The sequence below is a fragment of the Tetranychus urticae genome, chromosome 2, assembly GCF_039701765.1.
Source record: "Tetranychus urticae isolate SD_2017Ah chromosome 2, NJAU_TeUrti_SD_1.0, whole genome shotgun sequence".
NCBI classification, from domain to species: domain Eukaryota; kingdom Metazoa; phylum Arthropoda; class Arachnida; order Trombidiformes; family Tetranychidae; genus Tetranychus; species Tetranychus urticae.
In genome coordinates, this window is record NC_142959.1 from 5640651 (window position 1) to 5663688 (window position 23038).

At 32.3% G+C, this 23038-nt stretch overlaps 5 protein-coding genes across 6 annotated transcripts; 2 read left to right on the top strand and 3 right to left on the bottom strand.

The window, feature by feature from the left end:
• Nucleotides 1–916: 916 nt before the first annotated feature.
• LOC149093744 (uncharacterized) lies at nucleotides 917–4025 on the top strand. The gene has a single exon (XM_089267760.1). It carries the CDS (start codon nucleotides 2265–2267, stop codon nucleotides 3810–3812), a length of 1548 nt encoding a protein of 515 aa, XP_089123886.1. The 5' UTR covers nucleotides 917–2264; the 3' UTR covers nucleotides 3813–4025.
• Nucleotides 4026–4519: 494 nt separating this feature from the next.
• On the bottom strand, nucleotides 4520–6506 carry LOC107366356 (uncharacterized). Of its 2 annotated transcripts, XM_089267761.1 has the most exons (4): nucleotides 5750–6506; nucleotides 5509–5635; nucleotides 5247–5429; nucleotides 4520–5079 (listed from the first exon to the last, which is right to left on the bottom strand). In XM_089267761.1, exons 1-3 carry the CDS (start codon nucleotides 6403–6405, stop codon nucleotides 5280–5282), a joined length of 933 nt encoding a protein of 310 aa, XP_089123887.1. In that variant the 5' UTR covers nucleotides 6406–6506; the 3' UTR covers nucleotides 4520–5079; nucleotides 5247–5279. The 2 variants fall into 2 exon arrangements, with proteins under 2 accessions (XP_089123887.1, XP_025017531.1); XM_025161763.2 differs by having other exon boundaries at nucleotides 4520–5429.
• Nucleotides 6507–6833: 327 nt separating this feature from the next.
• On the bottom strand, nucleotides 6834–9678 carry LOC107366354 (uncharacterized). The gene is made up of 9 exons (XM_015933935.3): nucleotides 9330–9678; nucleotides 9182–9260; nucleotides 8931–9120; nucleotides 8650–8855; nucleotides 8337–8588; nucleotides 8116–8263; nucleotides 7807–8042; nucleotides 7572–7746; nucleotides 6834–7403 (listed from the first exon to the last, which is right to left on the bottom strand). The coding sequence occupies exons 1-9, from the start codon at nucleotides 9554–9556 to the stop codon at nucleotides 7192–7194; spliced, it is 1725 nt and encodes a 574-aa protein (XP_015789421.2). The 5' UTR covers nucleotides 9557–9678; the 3' UTR covers nucleotides 6834–7191.
• Nucleotides 9679–16708: 7030 nt separating this feature from the next.
• On the bottom strand, nucleotides 16709–18436 carry LOC112539306 (uncharacterized). The gene is made up of 2 exons (XM_025161721.2): nucleotides 17549–18436; nucleotides 16709–17465 (listed from the first exon to the last, which is right to left on the bottom strand). Exons 1-2 carry the CDS (start codon nucleotides 17574–17576, stop codon nucleotides 16912–16914), a joined length of 582 nt encoding a protein of 193 aa, XP_025017489.1. The 5' UTR covers nucleotides 17577–18436; the 3' UTR covers nucleotides 16709–16911.
• An 822-nt stretch (nucleotides 18437–19258) lies between these two features.
• LOC107366357 (DNA damage-regulated autophagy modulator protein 2) lies at nucleotides 19259–21265 on the top strand. The gene is made up of 3 exons (XM_015933939.3): nucleotides 19259–19893; nucleotides 20033–20176; nucleotides 20247–21265. The coding sequence occupies exons 1-3, from the start codon at nucleotides 19823–19825 to the stop codon at nucleotides 20950–20952; spliced, it is 921 nt and encodes a 306-aa protein (XP_015789425.1). The 5' UTR covers nucleotides 19259–19822; the 3' UTR covers nucleotides 20953–21265.
• The last annotated feature ends 1773 nt before the right edge of the window (nucleotides 21266–23038 follow it).

Here is a 23038-nt window from a genome sequence, read left to right on the forward strand (position 1 = left end):
TAATTTTTTATGGATCATTCAATTTCACTGCAAATAGAGTTTAACTTTCCATATCGATAAATTGTCTTCTCTCAAAAAAAATCAAAATTTGATTCTTAATCATTTTGATTCCTTCTTAACCTCTCCACTCCCAATTCATAACCCACAATAATCATGAATGTTGGTTAAAGAATGAAAGTCATCTTGTTTTTTTTGCCAAATACCTTTCAATGTTAATGAAATCACAGCTCAAATTATTATTATTATTATTGGTAATGATTTTGAGGTTTAATTTGTTTTCATCTTCAAACAATCAATTTATTTATCATATGGTTTGATTGAACCCCACCTTTAAAATGGTTTGCTTTAAAATGATCAATTTAACTTTCCATTATTATTGTCATTATTATTTTAACTTAATCGCCATCTTACCTCTCTGCCAACCATTATTATTATTTATTATCATTATTATTATTGTCACCATCTTCATTATTTGATTAGTATTTTGTTTAATCGTTAATTCACTTCCATCCATTCAAATAAATATATTTGAGACAAATTTTCTGCATCAGTACCAATCAATGATTCATTATCATAAATAAATGAAATTAAAATGTTTAACCTTTTTTTTAATCATTTCAATTATTGAATTGCAAAGTTGAATACGAAAAAAAGTGATTAAATAAGTCAATGAATAGAGATATTAATAATCAATAGCAATGAACTTGATTCAGTGATTAAACATTTCATCAGTTTTGCATCCAATTTGAAAGGCTGCGACCTTTAGCCATTAATATTTGCTTCAATCATTTTAAGTTAAATATTGAAATCTAATTGTTTTAATTTTGACCAACATAACAATTAAACATTTTAAAAGGTAAAAGCTTATTTTGATCAAAAAAGTGATTTTTGTGAAACATTAGGAAATACATTTTTAACATAATACGAATCAAGTGTTTAATTGTTGATGGAATTACTTCCTTGATTAAATCAGTGATTGGTTTGAGTTTATCAATAAGATGAACAATTTAAGTTAGGTTTAAGTGAAAGTTGTACTTGCAATAAATCACAATCAAGGAAACAAGATTGCCAGTAGCAATGTTGAGATGTATGTTTGATGTAAATTGGTTTAAATGCGAGCATTATATTTTTATTGCTGTTGAACAATTAGATAACCACATTTGAATAAGGAAAGCCCAATTGTCGTCAACCTTTCATCAACTCTTTTTTTTTATTTCACTGGTTGATCTACAAGAAATGAACTGTTCAACGATTGATATTTAAAAATTGAACTGAATTATTGGGTAAAGGTAAGTGTTTTGTTAAGCAAAGTAACAAAACAATGAAGCAAAAGTGAAATTTTGACATTTCTCAGGCAATCGTAATCATAATCAGGATAATAATTGTAATAAGTGTATTGACTTTTAAGCTGCCGTTAATTGGGATTACCTGTTGTTGTAAGTATTTTTAGGTTTACTACAATAAGATCGATACTCTCTTTGAATATGCTTTGAATATGAAAATTAGCTAATCAAGTAAAGCAAAAGTGAGTTACTTTTTGGCTAACAAGAAAGAGAAAGAGAAAGAGAAGATAAAATTATCAACCGATCATTGAACGTTAATTAGTAAACAAGTTTAATCTTAATAAATAATAAACACAATACAAATAACTACACTATTGAATAATCAACTGTTGATTACCTTTTGTTGGTAAAAATTGGTGGTGAATCCGGAGTAAGTTCATCACCAACAACACTTTAACCTCTTCTCATCTTCATCCTTTTCATCCAATCTTCCTTTACTTTCAATAGCTTACCTTTTGCAGTCTTTACTTTGTGCTCGAAATTGTCATCTTTATTATCGTAATGTTCAATATATATATATATATATAACATAAACAGTACCCGCCTTTACTGCCTGCAATTTCAGTCAACCTATTGAAGGGTGACACTGCTTTTAGAGTCACCCTACTTAAAACACCCTCATTCAATTGTTATGCTCATTTGACGGTTATGACGAGATCAGGAACAGTTCATTTGTCGGCAAAACACCGAACACTGAAATAAGACATTTTTCATTTTTAGTTTTACTTGTCCATAGCAGACGATATCAATCAGTTTGAATCATTGTGTCAAACCATCAACTTGCATTTCTTTTGTTATATTTTTTTGTGTTAAGCTTTATTCCGCGTGATTTTTGTTCCCTTGCATTGGTTCACGGATTACCAAATAAGTGAAATTATTTAAAATAAGTTTCAACCAATTTGTTAAATTGTAAAAAAACAAATGGCCAACAATTGTCAACTTTGGTTGACAACAATAGTCTTGACTGCTATTGTACTCTTCAACAGTGTCCATGTGGAAGCGGGTAAAAAGAAAGACAAAGGATTAATCATTGTTTTATCAAATGGTGGCTGTGGTGGAAACATAGTTGTTCAAACAGCAAAAGACGGTAAAAAAGGTGGTGGAGGACATAAAATTGTTGTTAAAGGTGGTGACAGTGGTGGTGGCTGTGGATGTTCCAACTCTTGTGGATCATGTGGTGGCGGTGGTGATCATCATCATGTCCAACATGTGCCAGTTCCAGTTCCAGTTCCACCAGGACATCCAATTCCACCAATGGGTCATCCAGAGATGCATGCTGCCATGATGTCACAACTTGTTCCTGCCTTTTCTGCTGATGATCCACACCAGTCTTCAGGTTCTTCGGGTGATTCAGGTGATCAAGACAGTCAAGCTTCAGATTCTGCAACTTCTGCTACTTCGTCAGACGATACATCCAAAGATTCAGGCGATTCTTCGTCTGATTCTGCCTCTTCATCTGCAGCAGAAAAGGCCAAAATGGTTGCTCCCTTGTTTATTCCAATGAATGCAATCACCCCTCCATGGTTCCATGGTTCACCCGTTTTTATGGATCCATCTTCTCAAAATCATCTTTCATCAACAATTAAAAATATGCCAAATAGATATTCATCATCATCGCCATCTGCATCACAAAGTGAATCTAATTATCAACAAAATGGTGAAAAGGGAGAGTTTGCTCAATCTTCAAATGTGGCACCAACTTTCAATGATCCAATGTTCAATCTTCATGGACCTGGTAGTAATTTCATGGCTCCACCGATGGGATTCCAAGGATTTGATGAGAATCCTTTATTATCACAGCCAGCATCAGATTCAAATAAAAAAGACCCATCCGAAGCAAATAAAACTCAAGGGTCTCGAGGAGGTCGATTTGGTTATCTTCAACCTCTTATTGATTCTGTTCAAAGATTATTGCGAGGACCGAGTCCCCTTCGTGAAATTGAACAAGGTTTGGTCAGACAGGGTCAAAGAATGCAGGCTTCCTTCTCGAACCTGGTTCCTGTAGCAATAACTAATTACACATCGTACTTACCCAGCTTACCTGGTTTAAGATCTTCTTCAGGTAATCGAGATCGTAAACCAACTAATAACAGACGTTCTAGATATCTTGAGAGTTTACGTGTTAGATTGAGGCCTTTAACCACAATGGAAGGTAATCGATTGACACCTTTCATTGGAAATTTATGGAAAAATATTCGAGGTCGAGGTTCAACAGTAACATCACCTATTGAATCAGCGTCAACGACTAATCAAGTAAAAAACCAAGAATTAAATAACAATTTACTCGGAACGGGTGGTCATGTTTTACCAATGGATCCTGCCAATGGACATCATCCTCATCCTCATTTTAATATACCTGGACAACAAAATAATCAAGTTATGCAACAATATTTGGAACAAATACTCACCTCCAAATGGTGGGAATGGCCCACTGGAGGTTTATTGGGTCCCAATCTAAATCAATATTAATTATAATCATTAGAAATTTTCTCTTTTGTCATCATCTTCTCTGTAAATATGTTTGTAAAAAAGCATAAATGTATTCATTATAATCTTAAAAATCACACATTATTGGAATCATTTTTTTAGTCAACGAATCATCACTTGTCAAAATTAATTTCTTACTCTAACCTCATCAATCAGTTTCTTGTAATATATTAAAATATAAGCGTAGGAATTTAAGTTTTATAATTTAGTTTTTTTAAAAATAGCAAAGATGCGCCTAAATTTCAAGTGTTTGGCTTTCAATACAAAAAAACAGTTGGCTTAAATTGAGATCAAGACAAAATTGGTCTTAAAAACTATGGCTGTAAGTATCTCATTGGAGTAAAACTCGTATGTCTATGTTTTATGTTTGATCACCATTTTATTCAGAAACTCATCAAGTAATTTGGTTATTAACTGGTCAATCTTTTCTTCTAATATTAATTATCGAGTTTCTCTGATAATTCTAGATAATTTTTCTGCAAAAGATAGAAAATCTCTTTAAAATATGAATTGGATGACAAATAAGATTGGCATAAGTGAAAACGATTCCACATTTTGTATTTGCTTTTTTCAAGGTTTAGTGGTGACAATAACTGTAAATGATTGAATGTACTTCGAAACTTGTTCAGCAAATGAGCTTTAAAAAGTATCAACGAAGCGAGACGAAACAGGGGTTGAACAGACTAATATAATAAGAATAATATTCTTTTAATGCCTGAATGGTAAAGAAATCTAATCAATGATTCTTATATTTATCATTTGGAAAGATGATTTCCCTATATAATGGTTCAACTTTTGATACAAATTAATAATTCTAAATTACATAAATGATCTGTGCTACAGCATATGATAAAAAAAATGTACGAAATAGTATTAAATAGTTTCTTTTGTTCTAATCGTTGTCGAAATCATTTTATGATCATCGATCGAATGGTGTCAAGCGGATTACACACAATTACATAATTTAAGTTTGGCAAAAAGTGTTAGCCAAGTGTTCAGCAAAGGAAATTAATTTTGCCTACCAATCTTGATAATCAATGAACTTTCTGCTGTAGATCCGTAATTTTCTTGGATTCGGTCAGCACTCCTGGAGATCATTTTATCAGTTTAGTCAAACGCCAAAAATTACGAGTTTTTTCCCATTTCTCTACAGAGTCACAAATATTTAGAATTTTGAACATCCGACAGCCATCTAACTTTGATTTTATTTGATCAGGCTTTGTAAAATGTCAAAACCTCTGAGAGTACCCTATAGACATGTTATGTATATATATATATATTTAAAGATGAGTGTTGGTGAAATGAGGTCGTGTATAAGTAGATAGAGAAAAACAAAAGAAAACAACTTCATTGTGGTAGCACGAAAGATGGAAAAAGGGGAAAATAGAAATAAAGACAGAGAGAGAAAACATGAACCTGGGTGAGATGCCACAAAAATGATCTTTTGCATTACAAAAAAATTCGGTGATAATTTCTTTGATTAAGTTTTCTTCTACACTGGGGGCAACAATGAGCTGTTTTGATAGCTTGATGAATGCATGATTTACAATAAACATGACCACAGATTGTAACAACAATTTCGCCTCCACCGGCTAATATCTAAATGCCAAAAGATGAGAAAAGGGTAAGATTATTAAATCCTCACATTTACGTACAATTTATAAGTATAAAAGCTAACCTTATTATCATCTTCAAGACAGATAGGACATTTGACTACTTTAAAACGCACTGTTTCTTGTCCTGTGGTATCAGGTATATTCTTTTGGTTTGGTACACTTTCAACCAGAACATCGATTACATTGCTCCTGCGAGAAAAAAGTAAGTTACAATTAAAAAAGTGACGAGTACAAAAGGTATTAAACCAGCAGTAAAACTGGTATTGAAAAAGAAGGCAAAGAGACAGTCAGATGAATCCATACTTAGAATTGCTTGACGTAGATGGAGATGGTGAATTGGCGAGATCGACAATTGGTGAGTCTGATCTAGGTGGATAAATTGGTTGAGTAGAAGCGAAGGGAATAAATGGTAAAGACGGTAAAGATTGTATAGGTAGACATGAATTGACTTGAGATGGCCTAGATGTAGGTTTGTTGTCCCGTTTCCTTCTTTTGAAAGGTTTAACACTAATCTTCTCTGTTATAATTTCAATTTCATCATCACCACCAGTCAAGTCGATACAAGAAATATCATGGCCGATTGATTGATTAGGTGAATTTTGACTATTAATAGCGGAAGGTTCACTTGAATTGGAATTTATGGTATTGCTAGCAATAATGTTTGATGATGAAACCAGCTCGGCTGCCGTAGGCATTGGTAATGATGGTTGAAGTGTTGCTACATTAGCACCCATGGTCAATGATTTTTCAACAGAATTTTCTTGATACACCAATTGAGGAATAGGTTCAGGTATATTAACAGATTGAATAACAGAGACAGTATTTACAGAGTCTAAAAAAGATGATAGTGGCGATGAACTTGCTCTTTTGGTGCCTTTTTTCACTCTGGATCGATGGCCTGATCCAACCGTTGAACCAGTAATCACACTGTCAGAATTATTAGGAGTCCGATTACTCATTTGAATTACCAGAGTTATCACGGTCAGAAAGTCAAGAATTGGTCCAGCTTGGTAATAAAAAAACACTAGGAAATTTCAACTATTCTTTAGAGATTGTTTTCCTATCATTTGCACTTAATTTGAAAAATAACATCAAAAACAGTTGATTGTCTAATTGTAACAATTGGTTAACCAATAGAAAATAAGAAAGCAAGCTAAATAATACACTAAGCTTTTCTTTTACCAATTAGATAGACTGGTAAGAGAGCCATCTATCATTGAAATAGAATTCTGACTTTGCTGTAAGATTTAAAAGTTAGATTATAATTTTTTCTCTTCCGTTGGTAAAAAAGCGATTTATAAACCAAAATTAATTTCCAAAAATAAATTAATTGCTTCTCAAATAAAGGATTACTAATTATCTTGTTAAGAAAGTTAGACCGCTGTGATTTATGAGAAAGTTTAATGTTAGTTTAATGGAGACTTATATTCTGATCGATGATACAGGAAAAGCTTAGCATTTAATTTTTCCTGTAAAGGTCAGTGTTGAAGAACCATTGATTAAATGTTTGTTTGATAAACCATATCTTATTTATTTAATCTAATCTAACTACAATTTGTTACAATATTTAAGAAGCTGTAGCTCGATTTCCGCTTGATATTATTTAAATTAGAAATTAAATCGTCTTTAGTAGTTTCAGCTTCAAAAATTCCAGACATTCTCATTCTGAGTAATGTCGCACTTTCTTGAAACACATGCTTAGTTAAACACATGGTAAGATTTGGGCTTTTCCTCGCACGATATTTTCATTTCTTCCTTTCTTTTGATTTAGAGAGTTTCGGGTCTTCATCATCAGATGTAGTTTCATTAAAATCAAATTCTTTCTCCTTTACCGCTTGTGAATGCTTTCTTCTTCTGAAACATCCGCCAAAAATCAGTGCACAAGTTGACATTTGGAATGTGATAAAGACAACACTCACAATTACAATTTCGAGAAAAGTAAAGAGTCTGGCTAAATCTGAAATGAAAAAAAATGAGATTGAAATATCTAAGCAAGAGAGATCAAGTGAAATGGGATACTTTTCATCTTTCAAAACCCAGTCTTAAACAAAATCTGAGAAAATTTTGGTCAAAGTATCCCAATTCACCGATTTAATTCAATTATTTAAGTCTGTGAAAATTATACTTTTGTCTGGAGGTATCACGTAACGTTTAGGTAATGACACATTGCGATAAATTGCAACCATATTTTGAAAATTACTATATGGAGTTCCTTGCCAATCAAAATCCGGACCAGAACAATTTAAAAGTTTTTCAGCAATCAAGTAAATTGGATATTCACCAGGAACAGGACGACCATCCTGAAATATTGAAAAAATTGTTATAAATTGTTGAAGGATCGGTGAAACTTTATCACTCACCTCGCTCCAATTGGTAATATTCATAAAATAATGTCCATAGAAAAATAGTATTGATTGATCTGAATACTCAACAGCTGAATCAAGATAGCGAAATGTATTGAAGTCAGAAATCAAGTGAATTTTACTATCCAACCTATTAGTCAACGAATAATGCGGAAAATGCCAGTCTTGGTCAAAACTGAAAAGACTCTCTGAACTAGTATTATTATCATACAAAAGGGTTAAATAAAGTGAATCTGTGTTGAGAAAGAAAAAGTAAATTAGACATCTATATTGATCATAACATAAATAATTCAAGTCAATCTTTACCTTTTAAAAAATAAACTCTGGTGATATTACCATTGGTCCAGGTAAAAGCAGCATCAGCGTAGCCTTGCCCGAAATGTTGCTCTAGATCGTACTGCATGTAAGGTTCCAACTTTGTTCCAGGGCCTGTCAACAGCTTGAGAGCACCATCCTGTGGTTCATGATTTAAAGATAGAAATAATTTGAATCAAAAAGTACCAGAATTTTATATGGCAATAACAAACCTGATAATACCAAAGATTTTCATTTAACACTGCTATCGACTCTTTTTGAGTCCATAACTCATTAACTGCCGGTTTAGAATCAGCATGGGCAAAAGACCAATCAGATGTAATTATGAATTGTTGTTTGTTGCCCAAATGTAGGCTGTTGTTTTTTTTAAATGCAATCTCCAGCTCATAACCAAGACACAAGGAAAGATAACAACCATGAAAAGGTTCAGCTCTATGAAACCATGGTCCAACGTGATTGAATGACTACAAATAAAGACAATAACTATCAGATAAAAAAAGAAAAACAAATGTTCATTTTACTCACGATGTATTTCTTTTCATGTTTAATTCTGAAAAATCTGTACCAATAAAATTTGTTACCAACTGGAGATGTAACGAAATTTTGGAAGTAAACACCAAGTAAATTATCGCCATCCCATTCAAATAAATCAATAGCATCAATGGGACCAACATTGCTTTGATGGACAGTTGCACCCTTTGGATCAAAACATTTCAACAATGGCTTTCCATCTTGAAAAGACAAAAGAGATTGAATGAGAAACAAGAAAATAATGTAAATTGTCAAGAAAAAATATTAATAATTACCTTGGATCATTGAAGCACAATAAGAGTAATTGCCTTTATAGGGAACTGTAAAGGTTGCCTTGAATATAGCACCATTGTATTGATTTGATGGATTAAATTGGGCCACTGGTGTTGAATCGGGTTGAGTGAGAAGTATTGGTTCCGCGGTCAAATCTGCAAATGATGTCCAATGTTTTATTTGACTGAAAGACTGTAAAATATAATAAATTAATTAGTCAATAGGGTTAATAAAACAATGATATCAAACTAACTTTAAAGCCCCAATAGCCATTATTAGGAAGATAAAAGGCTACGTTAACATCAGGAATAAATCCCTCGAAAGGAACATTTCTGGTAAACAAAGAAAGATAATGAGATTTTAGCTTGTTTCTCCTTTTGTTTCGTTTTCGATCGACTTACTGGCCTTTGTAGGTTGATTTATATCTAAATGGATGAAAAAAATCAACGGGTTTAGTAATCAAATAGGCCTGATTGGAAGAACTTGCAGTTGTTTTTCCAACTAAAATGATTAATCCTCGATTACCTTCATAGACTATATATTGAACGGCGATTGGAGTACATGAGGTTTGCGACTGGACAAAATATGAACATTGATAGGTTAACATGATAAAAATAGTGAGAAACATAATTAATGTAAAACTGTGAAGAGAGATAATAAAATAATCATTGAGTTACGAATCTCGTGTTTTCCATCTGTTGACATTGTAATAGAGCAACAAGTAACTCTTACTTCACCAAATGACAAAATGTATTTATAAAAAGTAAATGTTTAAAATGAACTGATAGGTTTAGACAATTATTAACTTGTATTATAAATTCATGATGATTTCATGTAAATATTTTTAAAAATAAAAATTGTCTTCCCATTAAACCATCTAATTGTTTAGCCATTAATTTTACCATTTCTTTATACATCTCTTGAAAAGCAGTGAGGATAGTTTCAATAGATAAGTGTACAAACATTAAGATTGAAGGATTGATAAAACGTTTGTCTAAATCCTGACCACAATTTTCAAAAAATTATAAATCCACAAAACAAGACTAAAACAACCTGGATTTCAGCAAGCAGTTTCATTTTACATGATAAGTCTTATATTGATGAAATAAAGTTGAGAGAAATACAGGGTTAGGTTGAATCATGGATTTATTAGTGTCTTTTTGTGCATACATTGTATTGAAAATATGGTCTAAAAAAATTGAGAACATTTTATTATAAAAAAATCACAGATATCTATCCAATATCATCTAGATCATCAACTTGGAACTTGATTCTTGGAGGTTTTCGGGCAGAAATTAATTCTGTGTGAAGTGATCATCAAGATAACTGGATATAATTGCTTCTTATGAATATTATTACAATTGTCAGCAATGACAACCCATGGATAAAGAAATTTTTATTTTCTTATTATGAATAAATATTATTTTATTATGAATTATGATTACAAGATTATGAAACTGTTGGGTGACAAAATTTTTCAATAATTTGATAACAGAGAACTAATCTGTTGTGGTCATCAGGTGAAACCAATGGAAATATCCTCTCATCGAAATAGTTTTCCAATTTGTTAGCGTTTTCTTCAAGGATCGCCACGAAATCATTGTTTTTGAATACTTTTTCCGCAATCAGCTCTACATCTTTCGTAGGATCAGTGAGTAAAAATTTAGGTAGTTTAGATATAAAGCCAATAAAGGTTGATTAGACTTATGTAGCTTTTTCTTCACACAATGCATCGACTCTTCTCCTGATGCTGAGCAAAATTTCAATAATATGTTCCTGTTCATCACAATTGTGCACTGCAAATGTGAGTAATTTAATTCCGGACTTGTGACTCTTTAGTGCAGGTGAGTTTCCCATAAGTTCACATAATTTCCACCCAGTCGTGTAGTTTTGTTTGATAATTATCTTGCACAAATTCCAACAATGATAGTAATCCTGCCTTTCGTAAGCATAATTTCCAAGTATAGTGAGAAGTCCAGCTATATTGACTTCATCGGAGCTTTCATCTCCAAAGATTTTTAATGCTCTGGTCAATTTTATAAATTTTCTGGTTTTCTTGTAAGCTGTCGGTGAACTTGCAAGTATTTGATGAATCAATTGAATTTTGGAGTCTTCCATCAATCTCAGCTGTATCGGTGGAATGTTGAAGTTGAAATGTTTATTTAAAATGGACAAGGCTTCAATGAAACCTTTCTCTTTTTTTATTCCCTTTGCTCTAGAGGCAGCACTTTCTCCGAGAATAGCCAAATATTTTTTCGCAGTATCGATAAATTCACCAGTGACTGATTTGGCTGAATTAACATAATGTTGAGTGGCATCAAGAATTATCTCAACTGATTTATCGTAAGAAATCAATTTATTTGAAGGCAAGTTGGGGTCGAGTTGCATAAAATAAGATGTGAATTGAAAGCGTTCCAGTCTTCCAGAGGTTAGTATTCCTTTGACAAAAACCTCGTAAACATCTTCAAGAGGGAAAAAATCATGAAAACAGGAATTTCTTATGCGTTGGAGATCCTGCAGAAATTGTAACCAATCTTGTTCTTTTAAAGTGACGGAGTCGACTTTACGACAAAAATCTCGAGTTATCTTATTTAAGATACCTTTGATCCCTGCTTTGTCTTTTTCATTAACCATTTCTTCCAGTCTTTGAACAGTAATATGATAATCGTATTTCTTGAGAAGCTCAGCAACTTCCAACCTTTTATTCAATTGAATGGTTTTATCATTTCGCTCTTTGTCCAATAAGAATCTATGACTATCTGGTTCTGGAAATGGTTCGACGATGTTGAGTTCACCATCCAATTGATCCATACGTCTATTTACATAGATATATTCGATATCAACCAATTCTTCATCACTTTGAATAATTTCTTGTCCCGAAACAGAGCCCAGCTCTTCACTCATTTTATAATCGATGAATAATTTTTGCACGATGTTTAGTTGAATTCACAATAAAATCACAAAAGTTCCTTCTCTTCTTTCTGGTCTTGAGATATTTTATGAAGATATGGAAGTAGAAATCGATGTAGATGCACAATCACAAAAGTACGTTTGACTTCTGGCACAATCACTATGCACGTTTGGTTATTTTGAGCAAAGGAGTTTAAGTAAATCCTTTTGCGCTAAGACGCTTAAAACAAAACTGGTTGGAGCAAGAAATAAGGAATGAAACATCAGCATGAAAGAGACAACATTGCTTTCATGGGTAGTTGTGCCCTTTAAACAAAACATTTCAAAAAGGGGTTCCATCTTGAAACGACAAAAGTTACTAAATGCAAAACAAAAATATTGTAAACTGTCGAGAAAAATAATTACCTTGACTCATTGAAGCTCCATAAGAGTGATTGCCTTTATAAGGAACTGTGAAGAGAGATAATAAAATGATCTTTGAGTTACGAATTTGATGTTTTCCATTAGTTGGCATTGTATTAGAGCGAAAAATAAACACATTGTTGCTAAAAAAATTCAACTAACACACTTATGCACAAATTGGCCAAATGCGCAAAAAACGAATACAAATTAAGCTCTTCTCGATTTAGACTCTGTTAGTTTATGAGGGCATAAAAACTGCATTGATTTGTGCGATTCAAAAGTTTCTCGAATGAAAAGTTTTCGAGAAAATGGAGGTCAAAGTTGAAACTTCGATCTCTTTTTGTACATCTGTGTGACCATATTTTTCCATAAAACTCATTTTTTCAGATGCAACTTTTGATGGCTAATGAAAAAATTAACTTATTTTGAGAAATAAAACTTTTCTTTTTCTGTAAAACAGATAAGTTCGATTTAAAGTTAAACCTCTCGCTTTCTACGGTCATAAGAGTTATCGAAACTGAACTCATTATTTGTACATAAAATTGTTGGGTTAAAATTATGGATGCAATACTTTTCTCAATTTATCAATAGTTTTCTTGATTTTGGCCATTGGCCTTAAAATTTTGTACCTCAATATTTCGACTATGACATCACTTGCAATCATTATTCTTTCATCAATTTGATTGTTTACTAATTAGTAATTCAATTCAATCCAATTACTTTCCATTACCGCGTTTGGATCATGATTATCGGGCTGTAAATGAACGAGAAGCAACTTATTAAACAAAACAAACTCATATAAACACATTTCTTGGTAAACAAACCAATTTTCTTGTTAGACTTGCAAATGAAATGCAAAGAGTGATGCCAAAGACGCGTAAATTTGAGTAAAAAGTTGAGACTTATGGGGTTTGTAGGGTCATAAAAGCTGAACCCATTGGTACTATTAAATAATTCATCAGATAAACGGTTTTCGAGAAAATTGAGGCCAAAGTTAAAACTTCGATCGGCTTTTATTCAGTTAGGGATTCAGATTTTTTCATAAAACTCACATACACGATGTAACTTTTAATGACAAACCAGAAAATGGTCTTATTTTGAGGAATAGAACTTTTCTCTTTCTGTAAAATAGATAAGTTCGATTTTTAGTTAAACCGATCGCTATCTACGGCCTTAAGAGTTATCGAAACAGAACTCATTATTTATGCATTGAAATTGTTGGGCATAAATCATGGATGAAATACTTTTTTCATTTCATCGATAGTTCTCTTGATTTTGGCCATTGGCCTTAAAACTTTGTACCTCAATATTTCGACTATGACATCACTTGCAATCATTATTCTTTCACCAATTTGATTCTTTACTATTTTTTAAGCCAATTCAGTTCAACAAATTTCCATTACCGCGTTTTGATCATGATTATCGGGCTGTAAATAAACGAGTAACAACTTATTAAACAAAACAAACTCATATAAACCCATTTCTTGGTAAACAAACCAATTTTCTGGTTAGACTTGCAAATGAAATGCAAAGAGTGATGCCAAAGACTCGGAAATTTGAGTAAAAAGTTGAGACTTATGGGGTTTGTAGGGACATAAAAACTGTACCCATTGGTACTATTAAATAATTCATCAGACAAACAGTTTTCGAGAAAATTGAGGCCAAAGTTAAAACTTCGATCGGCTTTTATTCATCTATAGAATCAGATTTTTTCATAAAACTCATATACACGATGTAACTTTCAATGACCAACCAGAAAATGGTCTTATTTTGAGAAAAAGAACTTTTCTTTTTCTGTAAAATAGATAAGTTCGATTCTTAGTTAAACCCGATGCTTTCTGTGATCGCGAGGTTTAGCCAGCTGAAACTTATTATTTGTTCGTAAAAATTGTTGGTTCACATCATGGATTGAACAATTTTTGCAATTTATCAACAGTTCTCTCTATTTTAGCCATTGGCCTTAAAACTTTGTGCTTGAATATTTCATTAATTGTAGCCCCTACAATCAATTTTCTTTCACCAAACATGAGATTTTATTATGGACTGTAACATTACATGACTGAATATCTAAGAACATCTGTGCTAATTCATTTAAATATGAAGATTCTTCTAATGTATAATATTTGTGTTTAGTAACCATTCAGCTTTATTGATCAAGTCTCTAACATGACAAGATAAATAATTCAATGCTATAACTTTTTTTGTAGGTTCTGTAAATAATCTAATATTTCATTATTAGGGCTCATAATGAAATCTAACGTTCGGCCAATAATGATGATTGTAGATGCTACAATTCCCATAATATTGGGGAACAAAGTTTTTAGGTCAATGGCCAAAATCGAGAGAATTGCTCATGAATTGAAAAAAGTATTTAATCCATGGTTTATAACAACAATTTTTATGGACAGAGCAAAAGTTTCAGCTCGTTAAATCATAAGGTCACAGAATTCGGTCGGTTTTGATAAAAATCGCATTTGATCTGTTTTAAAGAAATATAAAATGTATTTAAAAATAATAAGACCATTTCCTGGTTGGCCATTAAAAGTTACATCGTGTTAATGAGTTTTATGAAAAAGTCTGATTCCATAGCTGAATAAAAGCCGATCGAAGTTTTAACTTTGGCCTCAATTTTCTCGAAAACTGTTTATCTGATGAATTATTTGATAGTACCAATGGGTTCAGTTTTCATGTCCCTACAAGCCCCACTAAGTCTCAACTTTTTACTCAAATTTCCGAGTCTTTGGCATCACTCTTTGCATTTCATTTGCAAGTCTAACCAGAAAATTGGTTTGTTTACCAAAAAATGGGTTTATATGAGTTTGTTTTGTTCAATAAGTTGTTTCTCGTTCATTTACAGCCCGATAATCATGATCCAAACGTGTTAATGGAGAGTTATTGGATTGAATTGAATTACTAATTAGTAAACTATCAAATTGGTGTAAGAATAATGATTGCAAGTGATGTCATAGTCGAAATATTGAGGTACAAAATTTTAAGGCAAATGGCCAAAATCAAGAGAACTTTTGATAAATTGAAAAAATTGTTCAATCCATGATGTGAACCAACAATTTTCACGGACAAATAAGAAGTTTCAGCTGGCTAAACCTTGCGATCACAGAAAGCATCGGGTTTAACTAGAAATCGAACTGATCGTTTTTACAGAAAAAGAAAAGTTTTATTTCTCAAAATAAGTTCATTTTCTAATTAGCCATCAAAAACTTAATCTGAAAAATGAGTTTTAGGGAAAAATCTGGTCACACAGATGTACAAAAAGAGATCGAAGTTTTATTTTTGGCTTTAATTTTCTCGAAAACTGTTTGTCTGATGAATTATTTGATAGTACCAATGGGTTCAGTTTTCATGTCCCTACAAGCCCCACTAAGTCTCAACTTTTTACCCAAATTTCCGAGTCTTTGGCATCACTCTTTGCATTTCATTTGCAAGCCTAACCAGAAAATTGGTTTGTTTACCAAGAAATGGGTTTATATGAGTTTGTTTTGTTAAATAAGTTGTTTCTTGTTCATTTACAGCTCGGAAACCATGACCCAAACGCGGTAATGGAAATACCTTGAACTGAATTGGCTTAACAAATAGTAAAGAATCAAATTGGTGAAAGAATAATGATTGTAAGTGGTGTCATTATCGAAATATTGAGGTACAAAGTTTTAAGGCCAATGGCCAAAATCAAGAGAACTATCGATGAAATGAAAAAAGTATTTCATCCATGATTTATGCCCAACAATTTCAATGCATAAATAATGAGTTCTGTTTCGATAACTCTTAAGGCCGTAGATAGCGATCGGTTTAACTAAAAATCGAACTTATCTATTTTACAGAAAGAGAAAAGTTCTATTCCTCAAAATAAGACCATTTTCTGGTTTGTCATTAAAAGTTACATCGTGTATGTGAGTTTTATGAAAAAATCTGAATCCCTAACTGAATAAAAGCCGATCGAAGTTTTAACTTTGGCCTCAATTTTCTCGAAAACCGTTTATCTGATGAATTATTTAATAGTACCAATGGGTTCAGCTTTTATGACCCTACAAACCCCATAAGTCTCAACTTTTTACTCAAATTTACGCGTCTTTGGCATCACTCTTTGCATTTCATTTGCAAGTCTAACAAGAAAATTGGTGTTAATTGTGTCTTTTCAGTAACAACCAAGTAACTCTTACGTTACTTCATCAAATGAAAAATGTATTGTGACTGTTTAAAATGAACTGATATGTTTAGGCAATTATAAGTTCATCATGATTTCAGATGAATATTTTTAAAAATTTTGTTTTCATTAAGCTAGCTAATTGGATCCATTTTTCAGCAATCAATTTCACTATTTCTTTACGCATCTCTTGTGACAAGGATTTGCAAGCCCGAAAAGCAGTTTGTAAAACTCTTCATTATGTCTAGCAGTGAGGATAGTTTCAATAGTCAAGTGTAAAAACACCGAAGGAGTGATGAAGCATTGAAATTTGACAAATTTAAAGGTTTAATGTTTTAAACCAAAAATTATATTTACAATAAACTGTTAATAAATGCTGTAATAAACAAAATAACGAAAGTGGTTAAAGCTACAAAAAACAACTTCAAGCCAATGCTGATGGAGCTCTTTCGAGCTGGTTTTTAGGCTTTTTTTCTGGTAAAAAATAGCATTGGTTAAAATGATGATTCCACTTATTGCTTAAGGACATTCATTAGATATTTCATTCGATCAGGTGAATCGGCAAATTTCTTGAAGAAAGACATAACCTTCTCTTGGATGATTGGACTAACCATTTCTGGTAGACCGAAATTGTCACCACCAGAAGCCTCTCGACGTTTACGTCCAGCAATTGTAGTTGTTGCTGGATGCTGCATGAAATTGAATCCACTGTTGAGATTTGGGTTTCCATTGGGTGCGACGAAAGTCATGTAAAGAAGTATCATCAAAGGGATAATAATGAAACCAGCACCAACAGCCATCATTAAACCAATGGCAATAGCTTCCAAACCACCAGGAAATTGGGCTAATGGACCAGCATACGAAGCTCCAGGTGAATATTGACCATTACCAAACCAACGACGAGGATCACGTTCATAGTCATAGAAGGCATAAGGCATGTTGTAAGCTGTTAGATTGGCTGATGATGCTTTAACTGAATCTTGACTAGCACTTGTTCCAGGTAATCCAATGAGTGAAACAATGAAGCAAAAAACAGCCACCGATGACATATTAACAATCAATTTAGCTAGACAGAAGGAGACAAAGAAACACATGTTAATTCCAAGTCATAAGGTTAAACCCTTACCAACAGAAATGAAAATATCTTACCATAATTTTGTTGATTAGTTGAGACCATTTTAGCTTTTAGATTGATGTAACTATTTTCACCACAATTTAGATACACTTTTTGATTAATGTTGACTCGATGTGAGTTAATTTGAAACTGATTTGAACAAAATTACGATCGTCTTATTTATACACTTTAACTGCAGCCATTCTTACGTCTCTTTTCAATGTAACCCTGAATGTAAACATTGATAGCGAAAGCAAAATCGTCTGCTTTTGTTCAAAAGATGTTAATTTGTTTAAAAATTTAATGTATATCAATTGATTGTCATCTAATTTTAATTGTTGAATATTAGTGGGGCAAAACTGTTAACTATAAATCATTGAAATATTGTCTTATTTAAGAGTAACAAAGAAACAATCCTTCTGAGTGAAGATTCTACTTCTTTTGCATGTTATGCTCCAAGAGGTTTAAGGTTAACTGTAGCTCTTCATCGCCATAATCATTCTTTTATTTTATCTAATTCAGTCAACTTTTCTGATTCAATACAATTTTATCACTTTCATTCATTTCATTATATTCCAAATCTAAAAGGATTTCATGTGATCCTGGTGTAAATGATATGAACAATTTGCTTTTTGTTCAAATCAAACTCATTTTCTTTGCCAACAATTTCAATAATCATTTGAATATGAGTTAAAAATTTCCCTTTTCTTCAACAATTTATATCTATTTTTGATTCTGCTTATTCTTATTTCTTTAAATTCACTTTTGTAAATCGAAACCAAGCAAAATAGTTAATCATTTCAGTTTTAACACCTTTTGAAAGACTAACCTCAGGTTCTCAGTGTCATCGTCCGAAATGGGTTCACTCGAAAGGTTGATTAAATCAGTAAGATGATCAAATTACTCACTAATTGCCTTGAACATGATAACATTACCCATCGCAAGGCTCATTAACACAGAGTTAACCGAAAAGCTGTGATCAATCTGTGAATCATTTCATTATTGGTTCTGTTGATAAAGTAAATCCTTGGTTTACATTTTAAATCAGATTGTACTCATTATCAATCAACTGACAAGTTCATATCTAATTTATTTTTGGTTTATATTAGTGACATGTTTGATAAAGATAATCTCAATTTTTTGGAGTTAACTCCATTACTCATTCCCACCATTTCAACCCATTGGCTTGATTTAAACAATTAGCCCAAGAAATCTATTCAGATTTCTGTTCTACAATTCAAATTACAACAATTGTAAAATTAGATTTCATCCTTTTCAGTCTAATTTAATATCATTGGGCCATGATAAGCTTATATGCTGTAATTGCTATTAAGGGTGGGAAGAAGGGCGGAAATTAATCAACTAGGAAAAAAAGTAGGTTCACATAATCAGAGCTTCAGAGACAATTGTGACAATTATGAAAAATTGGTAATCTATTTATATAATTGAAAATGACGATAATTAGGAAAGTCATAATGGAAATAATCATTATCTGTTCTGGTTGATTAATTGAGTAAAATGTTGAGTAAAATTAAATACTTCTGAGAAGATAGGGAAAATTTAAGTAACCAGAGAGATCAAACAATGATTAAGTCTCACCATATTCACTGAAAATATGCCCTCTTTCATCATCATAATCACTATCAACAAGCAAAATCACGAGACTATTGACATTGCCTTTAATGCTTTAGAGAGGCAAAAACAAACTTGCAAGTCCGTTAACACAACCGTCAACAGTTGCTTTGTTTCCTTCAAACCAGTATTTTTACGTTGAAAGCCTTCCATTACCCTTGATCATTTTTTTGTTTGTTTCTTCTTGTTCTCTTTCTTTATTTAATCTTTCATTCCAATTAATTTTTGGTTATTCCATAGATTACCTCTATAACAATTAGAGGTTTAATTGAAAATCCTATGGTGTAAATAAATTAAATATACGAGTGAAATCTTGAAGAGGAGTTATTAACTGCTTTATTTGTTCAATCTCTCATCTATCTTTTGCTGCTGCTGCTGTTGCAACTGTTTCTCTCTCTCTTTTACGTCTCTTTTGGTTTTTTTGTTTTTGTTTTATTACATCATTTAGTTTTATTTTTATTAATTGTGGTTCAATTTCCTATTGTTAAACAAGGAATAATATGTGACCACTTTTATTTCTGTGATGTCTAATGTGTCCTCTGGATGTTTTTGCCTACTCTTGAGGATAAATTGATAGTGAAACCAAAAAAAAAACTGGAACCTCAAAACCTCTTTTGGTATCATTTTGAAAAACATTACTTATTCTTTCTGAATTTATATTTATATCTGTGTTAATTATGATTTGGGCCAATATTCATTGGATTCCCTTAGCAGCCTTCATTCTTCTTCCAACAACTTTCATTTCTACGTAAGTAATGTCCGTTAAATTAAAGGCCTTCAGTTATATGTTTAGGCCTAATGCAATTGCAGTACTATAACTGCTCTCTTATGATTTTCTTTTAGCTTTTGAGCATTCAACTAATTTATTTCTTTTTCTTTGTTTACAGGTATTGTCTATCAGTCTATCTACATGATGTCTCTCCAGAATTCCCGTATATTAGCGATACTGGAACTAATAGTCCGGAATCTTGCATTTTCTCTCAGTTTCTCAACATTACTGCCTTCCTTTATTTTTTCACTATATATCTCAGGTTTGTTTATCTTTAAATTTACACTCTTTTTACAAAAATATTCATGGTTATTTTTCTCCTCTTTCATTAGATATAAGCAAATTGAGCAGTACTATAGGGATCACCTAGCACTGGAGAGCCCGAAAATAATGGGTAGAAATCGTTTGGCTCTGTTTGTGGGGATCATCGCATGTTTAGGCCTTTCAATTGTAGCCAATTTCCAAGAAACCAACCTCATCGTCGTCCATTTGATTGGAGCATTTTCATGTTTCGGTTGTGGTGCGATTTATTGTTGGATACAAACATGGATGTCTTTCAGAACCTATCCAATTGTCAATAGTCGAGCTTGTGCCATTTTCCGGTTTTTCCTATGCACCTTAATGACCATAACGTTTGTTATACAAACTGTCTGTGGTCCATTAGCATTCAAATATTATCATGGAGACAATCCAAGGAAGTGGACTGAGAATGATGGTGGTTACTGGTTACACATTTCTGCATCTGTAGCTGAATGGATTATGGCTTTATGTTTAGATTTATTTATTGGTTCTTATATCACAGAGATGAAGAAAATCTCAATGACCAGTCCAAAAGTTTTATTTGTCGTTGAAAATGTTAATATATTGTCAGCAAATTATCCATTTACAAATGACGATTCAGTCGAAGTATATCATGGATCTGCATCTCCTGATTCTCTGAGAAGAGGCGTGAATTCAGCACCAGCTAATTACCGTGCTCGTCCTGCTTCTGTTGGAGTGCAAGCAGGTTCCGTCAATAGTCAAGTTCTGATTCATTGAGCATTATAATCAATTTCACTGAGTAATAAAATTAAGCAAAACATCCATTCATTGAACCAACAGAACAACATAATCAACAGTTGCAAAATGCCGTCACTCTTACTGTTTTTATCATCATCGCCTCTATTGTTTCATCTCAACAACTATTCCTGAATCCTTTTCATTCATTAAAAAGACTCATGTTAAATTTTACATAACATGTTTACATGGAATTCATTTTGGGATTGTCGATAAACATCGATTACCGATGACCATAGTTGAAAAATGTTTAAATATTTTGTCAAAAATTCTATTAAAAATTTAATATGTTCAATGATTTGACGAATTTTTTGGGTCTCAGTTGATTGTGATCATTACAATTATCAGGCTTAAAAGTCAATCGATCATTCATGAGCAAATTCAAAAAATGCGCTTCAATTTCAAATGGCTGTCAACAGCAATCCCATAACCTTTTTAGTCTATAGATCTATTGATCAGCTGTACTATGGACATGGTCAGTTTTTATGTGTAAACACTTTTATACTTTTTCTAATTCAATTCATTCTAATTGTCAAGGAATTGGTCAAAATTACCAAATCCTAATTAAAACTCATGATATAACTCAAAAGTTTCATTTTCATTTTACTTTATAACTTGATTTTGTTATTATTAACATCCAGGCCTGCATCAAAGGACTTACTTGTTGGCTAAAGACGAGATGGAAATATTGATGAGCAAAATTTGGCCATACTAGATAGAGTCCAAAGAACGGAAAATTTGAGATTGTAATTGTCAAGGAGGAAATTATTTTTGCTCAAGGTTCCAACGATGGCATGAAATAGCAACAGAATGTTCCAACGACCAGCTGATATCGAAGCTCTACTCATGAATATAGCTCCATCATGCTGGATAAAGATCGTTAATCAACATGGCTTTCAAGAACAGCTTCATCAACCTAAATATCAATATGGTGAAAGAAACTGCAGTAATGGTATACCAGTTAAGTTATAAGTATAAGTATCAGTAATCATATAAGTCAACCAAGGTGGTCTATGATACTTTAAACAGTCCTATTACAACTTTTAACTAGCAAATACGGTCTTTAGTCTGCATTTCGTTTGATCTGGATGTATGTTGGAGATAAATCAACAAATATTGGATTAGCAAATCACCTCTAAAGATGAAATTGGCTGTATCCATAGGCATTTTGAATACGACGAGATTCATCTTGGTGCGTACTTTCTCTTGAAAATGAACATAAGATGATAAGAAGAAATACAAATATATTATTAGGTAAAAAATTCATCTTTGGTCTGAAATCCAGTGAAATAATCAGCGAAGATTCGCTCGGTATTGGTCAAAATAAAGTGGCTGTGAATCTCAAAGAAACTCAAACAAGTTGGCTAAAAAGGATTTAACAGGAAACTAATATTGCAAAGCCGTGAAAAGTGCCTGTTTCACTTTACATCGAGCGTTATGGGGCAATAAAATTGTAACATGACAGCTTTCAACGATTAAAAGTACCCACAGCTTCACAGTTAAAAGTACCCACACTAAACATTTCTCTCGATTAAAGTTGTCCTTTTTTTATGAGTATTAAAGTATCTCAACATTGATTTGTCTTCAATTGCTCAAGATTTTTCAATCATTCCAACTCCTCCAATAGAGACATCAGCCAGCTCGGTAACTAATTTGCCCAACTTGAGAGAGATCAAATATTTACTGATGAATATGCTAATAATCAATATAATTTAATTTATAAGCAGCCTGTGAATTCCGATGTAAATTTAGGCCTTGAAAATTGAACGAATGATAACATTCATTAAATCACCCTTTTTTAGTTTTGATCAGCTATTATATTTCTCATAAAATCATAAAGTTGACCAAAATACCTTTTCATTTGATACGTGCATATGAAATGGCACCAATAAGATACTCGTTTTTAGCTGGCAAGTTTGAAATTTTTCTAATTTTTAATTTGCTAATTTCATGATCTATTAGCTAATTCAATAGCTTAAAAAACCTCATGTCTTTTACTTTCAATAACTGCTTTTGGAACAGCTTGTTAGACTATTCTGGTTGATTAAACGCCATAGCGAATGGGTTA

Coding starts and splice junctions, on each gene's coding strand:
- LOC149093744 (XM_089267760.1), top strand. CDS start 2,265: ATGGCCAACAATTGTCAACTTTGGTTGACAACAATAGTCTTGACTGCT.
- LOC107366356 (XM_089267761.1), bottom strand. CDS start 6,405: ATGAGTAATCGGACTCCTAATAATTCTGACAGTGTGATTACTGGTTCA. Junction 5,636..5,749: donor TCTACGTCAAGCAATTCTAA/GTATGGATTCAT, acceptor TTTTTCTCGCAG/GAGCAATGTAATCGATGTTC. Junction 5,430..5,508: donor GTCTTGAAGATGATAATAAG/GTTAGCTTTTAT, acceptor TTTGGCATTTAG/ATATTAGCCGGTGGAGGCGA.
- LOC107366354 (XM_015933935.3), bottom strand. CDS start 9,556: ATGTTTCTCACTATTTTTATCATGTTAACCTATCAATGTTCATATTTT. Junction 8,264..8,336: donor AAAATCTTTGGTATTATCAG/GTTTGTTATTGC, acceptor CATGAACCACAG/GATGGTGCTCTCAAGCTGTT. Junction 7,404..7,571: donor CGTGATACCTCCAGACAAAA/GTATAATTTTCA, acceptor TTTTCATTTCAG/ATTTAGCCAGACTCTTTACT.
- LOC112539306 (XM_025161721.2), bottom strand. CDS start 17,576: ATGGTCTCAACTAATCAACAAAATTATG. Junction 17,466..17,548: donor AACTAATCAACAAAATTATG/GTAAGATATTTT, acceptor CCTTCTGTCTAG/CTAAATTGATTGTTAATATG.
- LOC107366357 (XM_015933939.3), top strand. CDS start 19,823: ATGATTTGGGCCAATATTCATTGGATTCCCTTAGCAGCCTTCATTCTT. Junction 19,894..20,032: donor CCAACAACTTTCATTTCTAC/GTAAGTAATGTC, acceptor CTTTGTTTACAG/GTATTGTCTATCAGTCTATC. Junction 20,177..20,246: donor TTTTTCACTATATATCTCAG/GTTTGTTTATCT, acceptor CTCTTTCATTAG/ATATAAGCAAATTGAGCAGT.